Source organism: Parambassis ranga, chromosome 14 (genome assembly GCF_900634625.1).
Source record: "Parambassis ranga chromosome 14, fParRan2.1, whole genome shotgun sequence".
NCBI classification, from domain to species: domain Eukaryota; kingdom Metazoa; phylum Chordata; class Actinopteri; family Ambassidae; genus Parambassis; species Parambassis ranga.
The window spans coordinates 15,582,447-15,602,449 of record NC_041034.1 but is presented as its reverse complement, the minus strand read 5'-3'; the positions used below and the strand labels follow the sequence as shown (position 1 = coordinate 15,602,449).

General features: G+C 41.9%; 1 protein-coding gene across 2 annotated transcripts; it reads left to right on the top strand.

Moving 5' to 3' along the window:
- The first annotated feature begins 1,568 nt into the window (after positions 1-1,568).
- On the top strand, positions 1,569-19,443 carry LOC114445633 (uncharacterized). Of its 2 annotated transcripts, XR_003671693.1 has the most exons (5): positions 1,569-1,806; positions 11,154-13,258; positions 13,363-13,665; positions 14,226-17,227; positions 17,437-17,459. XR_003671693.1 is itself a non-coding variant. In XM_028420693.1 (4 exons), the coding sequence occupies exons 2-4, from the start codon at positions 11,170-11,172 to the stop codon at positions 14,489-14,491; spliced, it is 2,658 nt and encodes an 885-aa protein (XP_028276494.1). In that variant the 5' UTR covers positions 1,569-1,806; positions 11,154-11,169; the 3' UTR covers positions 14,492-19,443. The 2 variants fall into 2 exon arrangements, 1 of the variants encoding a protein (XP_028276494.1); XM_028420693.1 differs by having other exon boundaries at positions 14,226-19,443.
- Positions 19,444-20,003: the final 560 nt, after the last annotated feature.

Here is a 20,003-nt window from a genome sequence, read left to right as displayed (position 1 = left end):
GGTATAGAAAGAGTTGACTGGTCCCTGCTGTTAACTGGGGAATCTGAAAGACTTAACACATTACAGTCACAGCTGTGAATGAGTCTGAACGCTGGGTGAAGTGAGTCCAGTGGTGGCAGCGGGAAGCCAATGTGTCACAAACTACACGTGTGGCAGACAGATTTTTCTCTGCGTGGAGGCAGTAAGAAACACATTTCAGGGATACTGTAGAAATAAAGCTCACGTGTAGATATAATATCATGCACAGCAATGTGTCTTCCTTTGATCATGAACAGGTTCTCTCTGATGATCAGGATTGTCCACGTTAAGTTGAGATGAACCAGCCAAAGAGACCTTCAGCCAGGGCTTTTTTCCAAGACTCCAAACGGACACCAGCAGACATTTTGCCAGTTAGTCAGTCCCGGTTTGTGCCAAATTGATGTTTGGTAACAGTTGGTGATGCCTTTGTCAAAACAAAAAGGGCATCATCCATAAAGCCTGTAAACAGTCTCAGAATTATGACAAAATGTGATCACAAGCTGCACAACCACAACCATAACAGCTATAACAGAGAAGGAAGGAGGAACAGAGTGACCGTTCAATGTGGGGAGCATATCAGGAATTTTCAATTTATGGGCTAAGAGCTAAATGTCTCTGCTTTCAGCAGATGTGACAGCACAAACTGCTTTAAATGCTAAAATTAGTCTGGAACTGGTGGCTCTGTTCCACTGGCTGATTTCACACAATGAGGAGATCGTTTCCTGGTCAGCGTGACATCCATGTCAATCAGCTGCTCTGCTTCTGTGCAAGTTAAGACAGTTTTGCCAAAAATATCACACTGACAGAGCTAACAGCTAATAGTTTCTCTGTGTGTGTGTGTGTGTGTGCATTCAAAGTGACTGTTTAGTTATATTAAACTATGATAGCTTGAACACAAATAAAATCATTGTAATCAGTTTATTTGATAATTATCAGTAATTATAAATTATTATCCATCCATCATCTGAACCCTGAACATAAATAATTATCAATGATCATATATATAAAATGAGCCATTACTAGCTGAAAGAATTGTGTTTGTTAGGGTTCCTTTTAGTTTGTATTTAGTATTTATCATTGATCAGATCAAATATATCTAACTACATATATTGGCCCATCTCTTTAAAGATTCTGAACTGTCACTTCAGGGAGTCGAACCAGCAACCTTCTGCTCTCAAGCCCTTGTCACCGAATAAACAAATATGATTAGCCAAAGAGTACTTACTAGTAACTAGTACTAGTTGAATTGTTGCTTTTATTTGTATTTCTTGTAAGAGGGGTTAACATCATCCCCTTCTTCTTCCTCTTCCTCATCCTCCCCCACCAGCCCGCACGTGCTGCGTGCTCGCCCCTGAGCCCCATCGTCTCGTGCGTTTCGCCATTGGTCTGGAATGATGTCATCCAGAGTGGAGACAATAGAGCCCACCTCCCCGTCAGTGTCTCCTCACACACGCATCGCAGCTCAGAGTGACACACGCTCAGACGTGACGCCAGCTGAGTTAGCCAAACACTCCCGATGACATGTATTTATTTGTCTGATGATTAGGGGACAGGCAGAGCTGTGCGCCTCACAGCCAAAGCAGGTCTTTCTTTGAATTTTCCTCTTATTTTTTTATACATATATATATTTATATATGCTGCACGTACAGACGCGCAGGCAGGGAAGGTGTTACACATCTGGATCGTACCAACACATCGGGTCGCGCTGCTCGGGCCACTCCGGACATGAGGATTCCTGCCTGCGCGCTGCATAAATGATGAATACACTACGGGACTGCCACTCTTGATGTAAGTGATGTTTCTTTTTAGTAACGTTACTCATCGTCCGGTCGGCCTGCAGCCTGTGACAGTCCCCCGTCAGCAGCGGCTCTCAAAGCGCTACGTGTTGGTCAGCTTTAGCTCACAGCTCAGATTTACCTCCTCCTTCATGCATCTTTTGTATTTTGCGGTCAAATTGAGGCCACATGCATAAACACAAAGCAGTGCATCCTCGTGTTTTGCACCGCTGCCTGACGGATGCCAGCAATTATGAACGTTTGCCGTAATTAGCGGCTTATTATCGTATACTCAGAAATAACTGCAGTCATGTGAAGGTGCCATTATTAATAGAGAATAACTCTAATAACACACATGCAGTCTTGGTTAAGGGGGAAAGGTGCAGGCCTGCTGGCTCGGGGCCTGTCGCCTACATCAGCTTTACTTCTCATCATGGTAAAGGTTCAAAGACTGCTACGAAGATGTGGTCAAACATACACAAGAATCAAGTAGTGCGCCATCTAGCGACGGGGTAAACAGGAACTAATAGATCTTCCTTTATTAGCCTGCAGAACAGCCTCATAAACAGCCATGCAGAGGAAGAATGTAAATGTTTATCTCTGCTTGTGGCTGTGCTGATGAGAACAGGAGAGGTGTGCATGATGTGCATGTTTAAAGACAGCCAGGCGTGTCAACAATGAAGGAACAGAAAAAAACATCATTTCAATACATACAGTGTGTTTATGGTTAAAGTAGGATAGATAGTGTCATAACTTCACCTGCAGGACTCAGGAGGATCACTGCAGTGCCAAGGCTGAAACATATACACACAAACCTCCAGATGTAAACCTGCTTTTAGCAGTATTCTGGATGGTAATATGACTCTTTAATAAAGCATGGTCAATTGCATTGATCACCCCAATGAGACTAATCATTTAACTCTGCCGCTCACCGTTTGAAGCTGCTTTGAGCTTGAACAGCCATTTCCTGTGACGGTGCAGACTTTGATGCTCACAGCAGAACTTTGATATGAGAGTATAAAAACAGAATGATCAGAGTAGCTAACCTGGAATTATGGGCAGGTGAGAAGATTTTTGTTGTGGGACATCAGATATGGACTTGTCTGTGAGTACTATGTTTCCTAGTGCATTCTGGGTGTTCATATTTCAAAATACATACAGGATATCCTACAATATCTGAGTGTCTAAGTTGTTAGTTTGACCTATCAGTGTGTAAATGTTCATGATACATCGTCACCATTGAGCATAGCACACTTGACCTGTTTGGGGTGACGATGTTGACGGTCTCTGACAGTCTTTATGGGCTTATTATAGCAGCCACCATTTAAAACTAAGGAAGTCCTTGATGGGGTATACACACACAAAACAAGTCTTGAGCTTCAGGGATAGAAAGCTAGTTGTGATTTTTATTTTAAATTTAAAACTAAAATATGAGATCAGGAAGAAATGTGTAAATTGTTGTGTCATCTGCATACATGAATTGTGATTTATAATAATAATACCATCTGTTCAAGATAATATTGCATTATCTCATACTTACAAAGTGAAGACAGCGCTGTAGCTGGCTGTTAAATCAGTAACAGAAGATACAAGTGTTAACAGACAAACGGGGAAAGAGTCGTATGAATACAGATGTCCCTAAGATAAGAAACTGGCTCTGACAGGCTCTCCAATTAATATGGAATTAGGCATTCTAATGTGTAATTAGATTTTTTTTTGCATATCTCCACACCATTATTAATGAAAAAGTTATTAAGCATCCCCTCTCCTGAATGTTGACGCTGCAGGCCGGCTCAGACACTGAGGGAGGTTCTGTCACAGCCTCAGGCTGTCCTGCTCTGTTGTTGTTTTCATGCACACTCATACTTTCTTTGAGCTCTTCTTGTGAGGGTCTGAAGATGGCCTCCAGAGAGGAAACAGGAACAGACTGTTGTTACCACACTGCAACTAACAGATGTTTCTGTTGACTTTTTTGTTGGAGCTGAGTAACCATGTCAAATACAATAAGGCCCGATAGTTCTGGGTGTTCTGAGGGGAAGGTTCTGAGGACTCGGTGGACCTGGACACGCTTCATGCCATAGGTTCTGTAAGAAATGGCTTTCTGTGAGTGATATGACACCACACTTGTTCATTTTCTTCCTCCACCAATTGTGTTATCCCTCGCCTGTCTGTCTTCTTTGACAGTTTCTTTGTCAGGAAGCTACAGTTTCAGACAATCATTAACCAGGACACTTTACACTCTATTCAAAGCATTACTGCTCTTCTTATCTTCACCTGACAGAGGGCTCAAATCCTCACCAACCACAAACCTTTTCCAAGCTGCTTTTGTCACTTTCTATTCTTAGTGTTCTATTTTAAGTCATACTTTTGTGGCTTTCTTATTAAAAAAACTGTGCAGAGGTTAAACTCCTCTCTGACTCAGTTACACTGGACCAGCATGGCTCATAAGTTCAGTGGGCAGGAGTGTTGTCTGTAAAGGACTGGGCTTTAATTGTCAGTGTGTTTTAACAGGAGTGAAGGTGTAAACTCTGGGCAACAACAGAAGAAGCTTGGCTCTGTTTCCAATCCTGTGAAATAGACTAAAAATAAGAACAGATCCATGAGGACGTCAGGTCTCTGTTTCAGTTAGATTGAACGGTGGAGGGGAGACAAAGTGGCTGACTGTCTCCTATAATGCTGCTCACTGATTGGCCAGTTTGCGCTGTTGCTTCACTTTGTGTCCGCTGACTGTGGATATTAGGTGATGTAATTATTCTGACTTCCCCTCACTCTCGCCTGTAGTGGTGTGAGCTCTGATGACACGGTGTTAAAAAAAATAAATAATAATAAGTTAAAGGCTAACACAGAGCAAAGCTTATAGGCCTGGATCTGAGAAAAAATAAATGAATTTAAGACTGCCTTCTAATAATCCTAATGTGTCATTATTGTACTACTACCATACCACTGTTTGCAAAACACTTATCTGAGTCACCGCTAAGTCATCACATACAAGTGAGATGCCAGTCATTTCCTTTGTCCTAAGTAAATCTTGCATCATTAGATGTGTGACTTAAGCCTATTTAGAGTGGGAGTAATGATGACTCATGTGCGTGCCTCTGTAAATGGCATCACCTCTTTGTTTTCTGCTGCCCCATTCCCATTTCCTCCTTAAAACATGCTACTTATTCTCAGTCTATTATGGGATGCTGTGTCGTATTTGCACATTTCTATCTTCTCAGTGCTTTAAATAGTTCTGAGGCTGTGCGTGTGACTAATTAATCTTAATGTAGATGAAGCTGATCGTACTTTATTCTGTCAAAAACAAACTCCTGACATTCACACAAGGACACATTAACATACTCATTACATCCTCTGCTGGCAACCAGTTGGCTGCCGTGAGAAAGAAAAGTTTGGGGTTAAACACATATTCAGAGGGGATTTTCAGCCACTTAAGCAGCTTTTTGTATGCAGCGTGTTCATTACCATTCATGTCATATTTTTTGACGTGCAGGAGGAGCTTCATTCTCCGCTGCCTCTACACATCCTACAACCCTCTCTACTGCAGTCACAATTAACATCTCCACCCTGGGGGATGTTAAAGGGGGGACTCTACATGCTGCTGTGACACTGCCAGGCTGTGTGTGCAGGCTCTTTCTTTGTCTTACACAAAGACTTGAACAAAATTATTTGCCTATTTGGCGCCACCCACAAAAGCTTTGGTGGTCAGTCAAGTGGATTATCAGTGTCGAACAATACAAGTGAGAGGTTGTTTTCTGCAGCTCAGCTTGATGATGTTTGATGCCAAGTCATGCTTGAGTGTTTAAATCCTGATAAAAAGGCCGGATAACATTCGACCTCTCTGAGGACTTGTGAATTAGCTCGCTCTCTGATAAGAACATTTGTGCAGGCAGAGGACAGTCTATTTATTCATTCATCTGGCCAACATTTTCTCACAGCTCAAGGCTCTTATACTCCCACCATAATATGTTCAGTAATTGGTCTAATTCTGCTTTATATCCTTGCATTAAATCTGCAACTCATACAGTGGTCTGCACGTCTCTGAAACAAAACTGCTGCATGCATTATATAAACATATAAAGTTGGTTATTTCAACCATGTTATCAATCAGAGTTATTTTAACCCATAGATAACTGTCTCAAGCTACACACACGTTTTTATTACACGTACAAAGTATAAGGCAAACAGAATCATATTTCAAAATTTTTCGAATATATGCTTAGCTTAGCATTAAACCAGAGGAAGGGCAACTAGCCTAAAAATCTGCTATGTGCTCAATCACGCAGCAGCCTGAGAAATAAAGCCCAGGTCAAGTGTCAAACATTGCAGTTCCTCTCGCTGCCTCTAGAGGCTAGCTCTAAAAGCGTGCCAATCTCTGTAGACCCCCCCCCCCCCAATTTAAAATAGCCATATACACAGTAGAAATAAATGCGTTTATATCTTTTCATGACATCTCTTGAGGTAAATTTGTATATAGCTCACTGCTAGTGACTTACATAGAAAGCTTTAAGCATTCGTGACAGCCTGTCCACATCAGTTCGTCTTGCAGTGGACTTCATTGCCTGGATTTTACCATTCTGTAGGCTGCACAACATGATAGACTCATTTGTTTCATATGTGAGAGCTGACATGGCAGTGCTGTTTTAAAATAAAGACATCAAGTTCTCTGAACGTTGGTTGGCGCTTCCTCATCATTTCACACTCACCCTTTTTGATCATCCAGGCACCCATAGTGCATGTCATGTTGCCATACTTGTCAGTGTGAACACACTCAAAATAGCAAGTGTAAAGAAGATAAAACTCATTCTGTGGCTCAGTGTTACTCTTGCCAGTTTGCTGACAGTGTAAATCAGTCAACACACTTGAAACACATTGACGGCGGCCTTCACTAATTATCAGTCACATCAGCAGCCTCACAGGAAAAACCTCATTCAACCTCAAATCTACTTTAGAATCTGCAACACCAACTGATGCTATGTAATTTTTTCTTTGGTGCCCATCACCCACAATGCTTTGGGTCCAACTGGTTATGTGTGTGAATGAGCATATAAAGAGTGAAGCAGACCGCCTTCTGTCATTTTGTGCCAACTCAGAGCTTAACACGAACAAAAAAAATGCAGAGATGTGCATTGTCCTCCGACAGAAGAGGCCTGCTCATCAGCCTCTGGAAACAAGTGACTTAGATGACTAATTTTCCTGCCATTCGCATGCTCGAGAACCCTTCACTTCCTGCGATGAGAAAAAAAAAAAATTTTCACGTTGCAGAGGAAGATATTTTCAGTAATTGAGTGCCCTCACATTATTGCCCGCTTTCTGCTCTGGTGTTGTCCACTGTGCTGTGTGGGTGTTTTGCCTGTCAGGTGCTTGTTATTTTTTTTTTGATGAAGTAGCTGCATAAAACCGGGGTGGGTAGAGAGGGAGCAGAAAGATCTCCATCAATCTTGCACTGCCAGACAACCATCTGCTCCCAACAAAACACCAGCCCCCTCAAACAGCTTGTCCCCAAAAACACTCACTGCACTGCCTCTGCAGCTGGAGAGGGACGGCATGCATGGTGGCTAAGGGCGTGAGCTGATGGCTGTTTTAGCTAATATAAGTCTCACTCTGACCTCCTGTCATGAATGTGATGCCCTGTCATGTCATGCATTTCAGTACGTGCTGTTGATGCATTTTTCTTTTTTGCCTGATTAAAATGTAGTTTAATTGCAGGTGGTTGAGTCAAATCGCTTGGAAAAGCGTTGCCGTATATAGAGCTCTCCTCTCTCTGGCCTCTGAAGCTGTTTTCTTTCCTCTGCTGGTGGTGTACAAGCTAAAGGGAGGGTGTCATGATCTCCGCCGTAGGCTCCTGCAGCCCTCCTAAGTGGAACTGAGTGGCACTCTTCATTTTTTTTTTTAAATATTTCTTTTCATCTACGTGAGGTTGTATTTCAAATCATTATACTTTAATGTGCTCATAAGCAGCTAATGTGATTTCATAGCTTAGCATACTTCAGCTTTTGCCTTAAATATTCATAACTGATCACATGCCTGCTTTTGCATTCACATCTTTTCCACTTCTTGATCCGTCCTGCAACGCCTGTTTATACAGCTTGCTGTCAAAACTTCCATATAGGGTCCTCAGTGGCTCACGTCCTCTGAAAGGTGCTCATAACTTATTTACATTTTAATGTTAGCTTTATATATTTCATCAGGTGTGTCCAGGAGATACATTATGTAACCTTGCACATGATTTAATAGACTGCAGAGAGTTTGTACAAAGGGGTGGCTTACCATTACAGATTGTGTGACAGCCCTGAGTCAGTGAGACATCGATTTGGACCATTAAACTGATGGAAGAGTTTCTTTTTTTAACTAGATCTTAGTCAGCAATAAGCCAGCTCATTTTGAGTCTGTGCTCTGCCACTGTACAATAACTCTGTTTTATTTTTAGGCTGCCACCTCACAGACAGTCTGGTATCTGGCATCTTCAACTATTAACAATGAAAACCTGTCAAATCACAGACTGAAATACACAAGTCAGTGCCTTTGATCATGCAACTGTTTACTCATTTCCTGAGCATCAAACGAGCCTATAGACTTTGTACACGACTCATCTTTTGAGAGACAGTTACTGCAAATGCACAGCAGCACTTACAATGCACAGTACAGAGCAGAGCAGGTACATCACTGGCTTTTATCACATTCCATTAATTAGGACCAGCCAATCAGAATGTTCTCACACTTAATTAATCACAACTGTGATTAACCTCCCAATTAACAGCCTCATATCTTTAAACAGTTTTACTGTCACAGCTATGTGCCTTCAGGTCCAACCAGGAATGAACAGAACATTTGATTTCAGAGCTGCATAATCAGTCAAAGATGAGTAAGAGTGATAGCATTTATAAATTCTCCTAGCAAAATTATCATGCGGTGAATATCTGATATAGTTACACGGCAAACTCGCCACAGATTTTCACAAGTTTATACCATGTCAGGGAAAAAATGGAAGATTTATGTTAGTGTGCATTAGGTTTAATGACTGTTAGATATCAGTATGGTCCATATTAGTACGTAGTTCTAACTACTGTATACACAGTATAAAAAACCTTGTCACATATTTTGGTTATGATGTTTGTAGTTCTTCCCTCTAGTTTGCAGTGTGTACCATGTTCATGTAAACAGTACAATCAGATCTGGTCTGCTCTGAGTGTTTTCTCTGTGTGTGTGACTGCAGCTGTGACTGTGAGTGAGTGAAAATGCCACTAGGCAGCCTGCACTTTACAGTGTGTGAGAGAAAAGTGATCAGAGTGATAGTGACTTCCACCATGATAAAACTGGGTCAATGTAACCCCCCACCCCCTCCACTACAGGCAAGGCTGAAAAAGGGGTGAAAAAAAGATGAGGATACCATCACCAGACTCTTTGCGTGGAAATAAACATGGGGACGCTGGAGCCGGGTTTACTTTGGGTTGGTAACTGTGTTGTGTTGGGACTGCAGGCATCCCCCCTGATTATTCTGATGTGTTCCTTCCTCCCCTGTAGTAGTCTGTGGTTTACTGTGTCACGTTATAATCTGTCCCTCTGTATTTTATCTTTCCCCCCTTTTTGGTCTGTCAACCAGTGTTGTTTTGAGTATCTGTTCCTCCCATTTGAACATGTTGGTTTCCTAAAAAGTATGGCTTCAGTTGCATAGGCTTAAAGTTTAACTTTAAAAACTGTGTTCAGAAACAGCTACATGTGATGTACCGGTTTATTTGGAGTGCTTTTTGCAGCTACTGGTCACAATTCAAAGCACACAAACCAAAATTTTGAGTCGGGATTTATGAAAAGTTACAACTATAATCAATCCTCAGGGGAACATGAATGTAATTGACTAAAGTGACATAGTAATCCACCAGACCCAGCATGGTAAACAGATGACATTGCTTATCTACCGACTCCAGCTGTAAGTCCTGTATATAAATGTTTAAAATATCAAATAATATATGAAATAATATTAGTATCCCAACATCCTGCAAACTGACCAGCTAGTTTAGCACCTAGTCTAGCAAAAAGGAAATTAAAGTGTTTCATCAACCCAACAACCTGTGGGTGCACTGGAAATCACAGACTGACCAGTGTGTGTACCAGAGAGTGGATTTTTCCCTTAACAATGCTAATATTTCATCTAAATGTTTGAAATGAAAAAAAGCCTATACTGTAGCAACCTGTTATTAATAGCATAAATCATAATGGCAATTTAACCATACTATATGTGCATACACATCGTTAATCTCTTTTTGCTGTGTCATGATGAATTCTTTCTCTCCAGCTGCGTTGTATCGGTGTGTGTGTGTGATGACCTTCTGTTTATACCATGGCCTTGGACAAATGCTTGTTTTTAATTGGCTCAAGGGATTGCGGTTAATTTAGATTATACCAGGGGCAGGATAAACAGGCGAAAATGGCTGCAGGCAGGAAGTGTTTCATTTCACATGGTTCTCCGGCAATAAACAGCTTTCAGAGCAGAGAGGACCCCCAGTGAACCATTTGCTGACTGTGAGTCACTGTTGTTTTTCAGTCACAATGTAGTGCGGAGACAGCGATGCAAAAAAAAAAACGTGCCAGTTTACACAAGGAAATAAAAATGTGGTTTACAGTATATTTAGATATTTTTGCCATCATCAGCATCTTGTTGAGTATGAGGGCTTCACAGAGAGATGGAGGTTGTTGTAGAGCTCATTTTATGCAGCTTTTGTGCCTCAGAAGCTTCACCGCCATCAGGATTAGCTGGGATTATCTGAAGCTAACAGCAAACAGATACACACTTTAGCACCTTGAGATTCAGGATTTTACAGTCTAATGGAAATGATATAACTGGAAAATTCTTGTAGATACAGACAAGCATTAAGTTTCTGGCCACTGACCATGGTATAAGACACATACTGTGAGGAGCATGTTTAAATGGATGATGTTACCATTACTGTGAAATCCATTCAAATCAAACATGCACCTCAGTGTATTCTGTCAATGGAATTTCTCCTTCATTTGCAGCAAATGTGAAGGGAAATGTTAAAGGTCAAACCTGCACTGGAACGCTGTTAGTGGTATGTTTTGTTATGCAGAAGCCACCTCACAGGTGACTTACAAAGATATGCAAAACATAAAAATGTACCAGTGTTAAATATATGTTGTCAGTATTGTTCCGGATTTGGAGTTTTACTTTACATTTCACAAACAATTGGCTTGATTCTTCTTAAACTGTAACAAACTATGATCACAATAACAAAGATGGACTAGATTTGTGTCTAAACCGATGGAGTGTAAAGTATACTCTGCATTTTCAGTGCATGTGAAGTTACAGTAACGTGCTGACTCGTCTCTTTCTGTCTTCATTAACAGCTTTGCCTAAACCCAGATGCCTCCCCTCCCTCTTGACGAGCGCATAGTGGTCATTCAGCGCCCTAAAAACTTAGCCCTATGCGAGGCCTCCCCGCAGACCATCCCGCAGCACTCCTCTCAAATAACAGCCTCCTCCAATGGACAAGTCGCCCACCCTCCACACCTCCACCCTTCGCAGTCACATTTTTACTCACCCTCCTGTAAATCTCTGACTTTGGAATGCAAGCGCAGGTCCTCCCGCGTGCAGAAATTCAAGGCCAACCAGCCTGTCGTCCCTGCGAGTGCCAGACACTACCCTAGTCACTGCCATAGCAATGGCACAGTAACTCTCGACCCTCGGCTGCCCTCTCACACACATACTATTGATATCAGGGTGACAGTAGACAAGGGAGGACGGGCAGGAGGATTCAGCAACTCATTAGGGCGTAGCAGCAGTGTTAAAGGTGGCAGAGGGAAATGTGTCTCATCACAGTTAGATCAAGGGCAATGTGAGAGAAAAACTGGAAGTGCAGGGAGGCCAGGTGGAGTCGAACACAAGTCACAGCGCATCCGTCAGCTGTCATCATCCCCTGGGGGGGTCCTACAATTTGTCCCCGCTCAGGCACAGCAGATAAAATTCAGGAGTGAAAAAGAGAAGGAAAACAGCAGTTTTCTCAACAGAAGTGACCAAGAATTTCCCTCTATAGGCCACAAGAAGAAATCCAAACTGGGAACTGTCCACCAAAATCAAAATAGCCACGGTCTTCCCTACCACCACAGCTCTGTCCCTGTGCCCCATGCTGCCATCCTAAACTCCAACTACCCCTCGTCCCCTCCCTCCCAGCCCTCCCATGCCCCAATCTCTTTTCAGCAGCTCAGTCAGCCTCACCCACCTCGTAGCAGGGATTATCGCCCTCACATTCTTCATGGTCTACCCCTCTCCCCTTGCTCCTCCCACGCTGGAGGGTTCCCCAGCCCTGATCACACCTGCACCATCGACTGCACCCACCCATTCAGCTGCGGCTGCTGGAGGTTGGTGAGATGCAAAGGTTGTAAGGGGCACTCTGCTAGCTTCCAAGGAGGTGGAGGAAGCTCTTCCACCTCATTTTCTTGTGGTCACAATGCCGGCGCAGTGAAGAGAGGAGGTAAAGAAATGGGCCTGAGAAATCTGGGTGGGTGTCTTTCCACCGCCTCCACCTCCAATACCTCTTCTTCGAACAGTACTGCGTCTGACTGCAGAACCAACCTGTTCAAACCTCTCCGTTGTGCCTCCTGCTCTGGTGAGGCAGGAAATTTTGAGAGTCCTGCTATCCTTCGCAAAAAACTGGTAGGAGGATGTCTGCCCTGTGCCCCGCTGTCCTCCTCAGCCCCTCTACGGGCGATACAGAGCTGCGTCACAGGCTGCAACCCCAAAGCCTCTCAGACAGGCAGTTCCTCCTGCAGCTACTGCAGCAGCGACCCCATAGTGGTGACGTTCAACCCACGCCGAGGCAAACCCCCAGGCAGAAGCATCGGAGCAGCTCATCCAATGGCTATGTTCCAAGCCGATGATGATGACTACAGCGTTCGTACTATCTGGCCAGAAGAACTGGCTAAGAAGATGACCCATTCTAAAGCCCAAAGAAATCACTGTGCCGGGATGGGTGTAGGAGTTGGGAAGACCAGTGCAAGTCAGGTCCAGAATGGCAGTAATGGAACGGGCCTCGTCTTGGACTGTCAAAACCTTGAAGAATACACACAGTCACAGCTTATAGACCATGCTGGTCGACGGCGGCTTCAGCAGGGCAAAATGGCAGCCCTTGATTTTATGGGCCGCCGGTCAGGGCCTGGGTATGATGATGGCCACAACTCGCTGAAGAGGCTCCTGAATAAATCAGAAGACATAGGAATGAGCGATAGTCTTGAGCAAGACGAAGATGCAGCATATCCCCACTCCCCCTCACCTCGCTCTGTGTCCCCGCCATCACCTGTGTCCTTTTCTCCTCCACCATCTGCCCCTAGCACACTTATCAAACCTAAACCCTGGCAGAGAGACAGGGAGGGAGGACACTCTCTGCCGTCGGCTCAGTCTCTTCACCTGGCACTGAACTCCCTGAACAGAGAGCAAGATGAGGAGAACAGCAGAAGTAAGCATATGTAGAAATTACTAAGTTGTTAAATATGAAGAGTAAATGTAAATGCAGTATTATATCATTTTTAAGGAAATTAAATCTATAACTTCTTCTCCCAGTGCACCTGTCTCTGCCGCTCTCCTCTTCACTGCCTGCTTCTTTGTCCGATGAGTCTGTGATGACTCCCGATGCAGAGAACGCTGTGGTCAGCCCGATTCTGCCCTTCCTGTACCTCGGTAACGAGAGAGACGCCCAGGACCTGGACCTGCTGCGGCGCCTTAACATTGGCTATGTGGTCAACGTGACCACGCACCTGCCGCTTTACCACATCAACTCTGGACTGCGCTACAAAAGGCTCCCAGCCACCGACAACAGCAAGCAGAACCTTCGACAATACTTTGAGGAGGTCTTTGAGTTCATCGGTGAGAGTCCTGAGTGTCTGTATGTGCTTCAAGAAAATCAGTATTTCAGTGAAAGCACCTGCTCTTTTTAAAACAGGTTCCAAGGACAATATATGAGTAACAGCTGGCACGTGAGGGTCCAGTAACACACAGCATTACACAATTTGAAGATCAGATGTTTCAGTTCAATGTGATATGTCTTACATACCTTGATACCGTTATGTACCTCTGTCCTTGTATATACATTGGAGCAGTCTACTTTCAGTAATGAGCAGGTCTAACATGTAACAACACAAACCTTTTGCCATTTTTTCCTGCCTGTACATAGAGAATTTAAAAAGAGAAGCAGTGATTTTCTGTGTGATCATCACATGCTTTGTTCCTTTTCAAAGCTGACTATTTTGTAGCGTTAGCATCTCTGAAGTGAGCTGCTGACCCTGTTTCTGCCACCCACACTGTGACTCACCTTCATATAAGAGCAGCTATAAGTTCTTTATTAAAAAAAAAAGAAAAGTGTTGAGTCAGTTTTTTATTGTTAAAGCAAAAATTGAGCTCATCCATTTTGTTGTTCTCATCCACAGAGGAGGCATATCAGAGTGGACAGGGGGTGCTGGTACACTGCCAGGCAGGCGTGTCCCGTTCTGCAACCATCGTCATCGCCTACCTTATGAAGCACACCCTCATGACAATGACAGATGCCTACAAATATGTGCGGAGCCGTCGTCCAGTGGTGTCCCCGAATCTAAACTTCATGGGTCAGCTTTTGGAGTTTGAGAGGGACCTGAACTCTGGGGTGACTCCTCGTATCTTGATGCCTAAGCTTAATGGTGTGGAGACGCAGGTGTGAAAATAGAGATTGAAGAGGAGTGCAGCACATTTCAGGAGGGAGACACGCTGAGAGTTATTACAACAGAAAAATGTCGGTGTGTTTGACAATTAGTGCACTTTTGATACTGTAAAAAAATGAGACAAAAGACTGGATGGCTCATTTGTTTAAGTAGCAATCCTTAGACAACGTGATCCTCATCCAGTATACTGTTTATAAGATAATGTGCCAATATTTTGTATAGATCTATCATCACTCAGATATCTCTTTTTTCTGATGCTTCCTCCTTGTTGTCCCTGTTTACATTCTCTGCCACACACACACACAAATGCAGCTGCAACGAATCACAAATGCATGCAAAGATTCAACATTCACCACTGTGATCCACCATATGTAGCAACACAAAGGCCATTTCAATGCACTTTACCTCCCACACACTTGTTGTCACCATGATGAGAATTTGTCACACAGACCTATTTACATTTGAGAAGTGTGCAAAAGAGTGACATGGACCTAGGCTTATCGCAAAAGGGACAAAGTTCATTGAAATGTGTTACAAAGGCTTTTTTTCAGTGAAGCAACAGGAAAGAACACACTGAAATGAGGTCATTATAAAAGCAAAATCACAACCAAACATATATGTTGCCGCTGTTATGACGCTTTAAACAGCAGACACATGCTGTTTTTTTGCTAGTAGTAGTAGTAGTATCTAAAAATCCAGAGCATGGAACAGTTCTGTTACAGTGCACGGGCTGATATTTATTTAAACATCAAAGAGCACGATAGCTCTCATTTGATATTTAGTTTTATTTATTTAGTAAGTGGCAGTTTATTTTCCTAGTGGAATCACATTTCCAGAGCAGAGCTAATTTGGTGGATTTATATATTTTACAGTAAGACATGAATACTCTTAAAGCCAAATCTGCTTTATTATTTTCATACCTTTGGGACAGAGCCAAATGAAAACAAATCACAGTTTTTTCAGAGATGTCTTAGTTAATTAGCTCATGTTGGTGTTGTTGGTGCTCCCCAACTCTTCTTCTTCTTCTTCTTCTTTTTTGCCTTATTGTCCACATTTAACTTCTTAACTGTGTCCCTCATTCATGACTATGCATTATCTTTATTATGAAGGCTTTGGTTTAATTAGACAAGGCTGCTTGATTCACTGTGAACTCATCTTCTGCATTATTGAGGTTCAACAACCGCCCCGAGTCCCATTTTACACACCCTAAATTGTAGCTCCTGTACACCTCACCTGCACACACACAGAGTCTTCACTCTTCGGCTTAGGGGAAAACCATTAATAGGTGCAGGAAAAAAAATGCCTTTAGAAAGTACAAATCTCTACCAAACACCTTTCCCCACAGACCGCCCTCTGTGTTTGGAGCCATAAAGGGTGTGAAGCAGCGAGATGCAAACTGATGTAGCATTGCAGTTATTTCACCTTATAGGAAGATTCTGGGATTTGAACCAACGTGAGCTGCTGTTTACTGATCTAGTGAGGATGATCTTATTTTGCACATTTTCTAAACTGATGCCATACACACTGTTAATAAGGATGATAGTATGCAGTAAATTCTGCTGACGTCAGTGTTAGGGGCCCTGAACATACCATAGAGAGCAGGATGTATATACACACACACACAGATGGACCGCATTGCTGTTTTTTTAAACAATGTTTTATTGTTGTTTATGTTTCAGTGTGTCCTAATTTGTGTTTTTTTTTTGTTCTAGCTGTCTGTACGTATACCGGTACACACTTGGGAACTTGCATCTTGTGTGCTTGGAATAGCATTTAGAGTGCTCAGTAATGTTACCTTGATATATATATATATATAGTTCCTGTTTTTATGACAAACCCAGGCTTCATAAAGACTCGGTGGTTAAGGGAGGAAGAAGGGGTACTTGTTGTGTTTATTAGCATCCTGTCTGTCCTTTAAAGACATAAAAAAATTCAAGCACACTGCAGATTGATAGTGAGGGGATCAGGCACACTGTGCTTATTGATTATACAGTAAATCATTTGTGAGGTTAAAGAGGAAAGGTTCCTGCTTTTTGAATCTATAAAACACAAACAAATCAAACGTTTTTAGGCTGAAGTGCAACAAAATTCAGTTATTTGAATTTTATTCTAGTTGCCCTTTTTTCAAATTTTACCAAAAGGCCCTGCTACAGTTTTCTAAAGCCAGAATGCCTTCAGTTTTAGCCTTGTGTGATTAGGTCCTCCGTTTCTGTCAAAATTTTGTAAAATGTTCCTTGTTGGATTTATTTTCTGGCTATAAGTGACTTTGATATAGGCTCTATATTTTTCTACAGTCTTCATCATGTCAGATGTGCACATATATCTCTACAGTTTTCTACATGACTCTTTGTTTTACATCTTCCAACTCTGCCGTGACACTACGGATCTTCAGTGTCGCAGCATTACACTTCCACTGTTATCAGACCTCGAGGAGGTCAACATGCCGCTCTCCTCATTTTTTTTTTTTAACCTCTCGCCTTTAGCTGGAGAAACTCCAACCAAACAATGCTGTCCACCTCCCCTCGTCTCTCCTGCTCAGCTCACAGTGGGCTCGGTGTTAACCTTTGAAGAGGGTCTCTTGCTACTGATTTTTTTTTTATATGGACTTTATATGCAAAGTGGCTTGCTGTGCAGCTGAGTCATTGCTGACCTCAGATGTTTGTATTTGAGAGACGTGTCGAAGGAAATTCAACGTTTTCCCTTGACTTCATATGAACTGAAGGGCCGGTGTCTCTGTGAGTGTCAGTGTGTGTGTACAAATCTTCTCTTTGTGATTTTTTGCACTTGAAAAGAGGAAAGTTGTTTCTGTGTGTATGATAACTTTGTATCTCTGTGCATTGCTTAATTGTGGGAACATAATTCTTCCTAGTTTTTGCCTCTTTTTTAAAACATTGTGTTATTATATCCTGTACCAAATATTGACTTTAAGGTTATTGATTTGTAGGAATGATGATGAAAAAGCAGACCATCTCCTTCCTTCCTGACGGGGGTAAGAACTCTTCAGGTATGTCCATCATAGTAATGCTGTGCTGTTTGGCTGTCCCGCCTCCTCCAGAGACCCCAAAATCTTATGTAATCTAACCTGTGATTCTCCTCTGTTGCACCCCTTCCTCTTTTACATAATGGATTGTTTTCTCTTTACAGCAAATGTAATATTTTCATATTGTAATACCTGGTCCTTGTATTTAGACAACGTTTTTACCTACATGTATCGACTATACTCTTCATAATTCTTTGAGGTACACTGTGACAAATACAATGCTGCTATATCACAAAGACTTTTATTCTGTACATCACATTTAGCATAAGGCTAAAGGTGACTGACGCAAAGTGGGCTTCAAAGGCTCTGCTTACATTGTCTGAATTCAATCCAGGCTTCATCGTGCTGCCTCAGAGTGACTTTGTGCACAGTCTGTTCTGTTAGTCCACCTTTTACAAGCATGATGGACAGATACGAGAGAGTAAAAACGTACCCATTAACCCTTCTCAGTGCTCACTGTGGTTAAATAACACTGTGATTTCTTTGGTGTTAATTCTGATGAATTAAATAATATGTAAGAAAATGTCCAGACATAGAAGTACAACAATCCTGCAACCACTGCAAAGTACACATAGGGTTAAATGACATGTGCATGAAAGTAAAGTTTACAATTTTGGACAAAAAGGACGTAAACACAGATTTGGATGGTCATTTCGGTCTATGTGTCGCTCAGACTGCTTTGATTCAATGTGGAATGCTAATAGTTTAGATTATTGGTCCTCAGAGGATGACATGTATCCTGTGATTCTTTATTTAACACCGTAATAAGATTAGCATTTCTGACTAAAAATAACTTTCAAAAGAGGAGGATTTGCTAAAGAATTTTTTTTTTGCACTGTACAACTACTGCTAGGAGTTGTGTGTATTGTACTGTGCATATAAACTGGAACAGTCAACATATTTTAACACACAAATACAGCTAATCTGCAGATAATATTTAGTGGATCAATTTATGAAGATTAATAAAAATGATTGTGGAAAAAATAGTAGTCACATATATGCAGAATCCAATGTGACATCTGGTTTTGTCTAACAAAACAAACAGTTAAACACACTAATACAGTAGACTTTATGACAAACATAAGCATAACAACTACCTAACTGTATCAGCACTGTACAATGTGTATGTAGTTGATCCTATTATGTGATGTCAAGTCGAAACAGGATACAAAAATAATGTCTTAAACAAAATTAAAAGTTCATATCACACAGTGGGCTAGAGGAAGACTCTTCAGCTGTCCATATGTTTGGACCAGGCTTAATTTGCAACAATATGTATATTCTTAGCATACGTGTACGTGGGCTGTAATGTTTAAGGAACTTGATTAGACTTCAGAAATAATCCAGTCCAAAAAGGTGTCTGTTAATCACTTTGTAGCACAAGATAACATGTAAAACGTCAAACGGAGCTGTACTGAAATACTCTTCAGATAATCTGTAGTTAGTAAATCAGCCAGTGTCAAGATTATCATCTCAGATACACACAGGCCGTCCCCTCATTCAGGACTTCCCAGAGGTTCAGCACAAAGGGTTTTGACATGTAAATGCGGCTGTACATGACAGGAAACGCAGTGTGTGACGACTGGTTTATGTAACTATACTCTATTAGCATGAGCTCCCATCCAGGCAGAACAGTTGTGCAATACACAGGCACACTGCCTGGCTGCACACACATGTATTTCCTCTTCCATTTCTGACCTGTCTGAGTCACAGCAGCTCTGATTAAAGCGTGTTGGTAACATGACTGAAGATTTCCCATCAAGTGATTTCATTGCTGTCTTGTCTCTTTTTGTTGGTTTATAGCTGAATATGATAATGTTACCATAATAGCATCCTTAAGTGTGAGGTACAAAACCTGATGGCTGAATTGTGAATTTGTTCTTCATGTTAATTTCTAGTAAACACACAGAAACTGGCTCTTATAATAAAAAAATGAAAAATAAATACGGAGACAGAGAGAGAAAGAAAGAGAAATAATTTGAATGTCTAGGACTTGTGTTATTTCTTATGTGACTGCTCTGAAAGTTGTTGTGACAGTGAGACCATGCACTGACTATCACTGTGTCGACTGATGACCTGCAGTCTGTGAATGAAGTCAGTAGTGTCTGTTTGGAAAGTATTGAGCAGTTATATTACCGTCAATACAAAGAGCCAATTGCAATTGATGATTCGGATGATCGCTCCACCCAGATCTGCTTTGCTCATTGTTACATAAAGCTGGTTTAGGACTCACAGCTGTGTGGTGACGCACCCGGGGGCAGATCGATTAGAGAGAGAGAGAGAGGTTAAAACAAACTCAGCATCTGACTGGTTTCAAATAAAGGCAATACTGTTCTGACTGCATTTAACTTTAACATGAATATTTAAAACTTTGATCAACTCTCTTTATCTCATCTTGTTCACTTCCTAAAAATCAGTTATATCAACACCCATATTGGACTGAATATATAGGGTGATTGATAGGCTTGTGG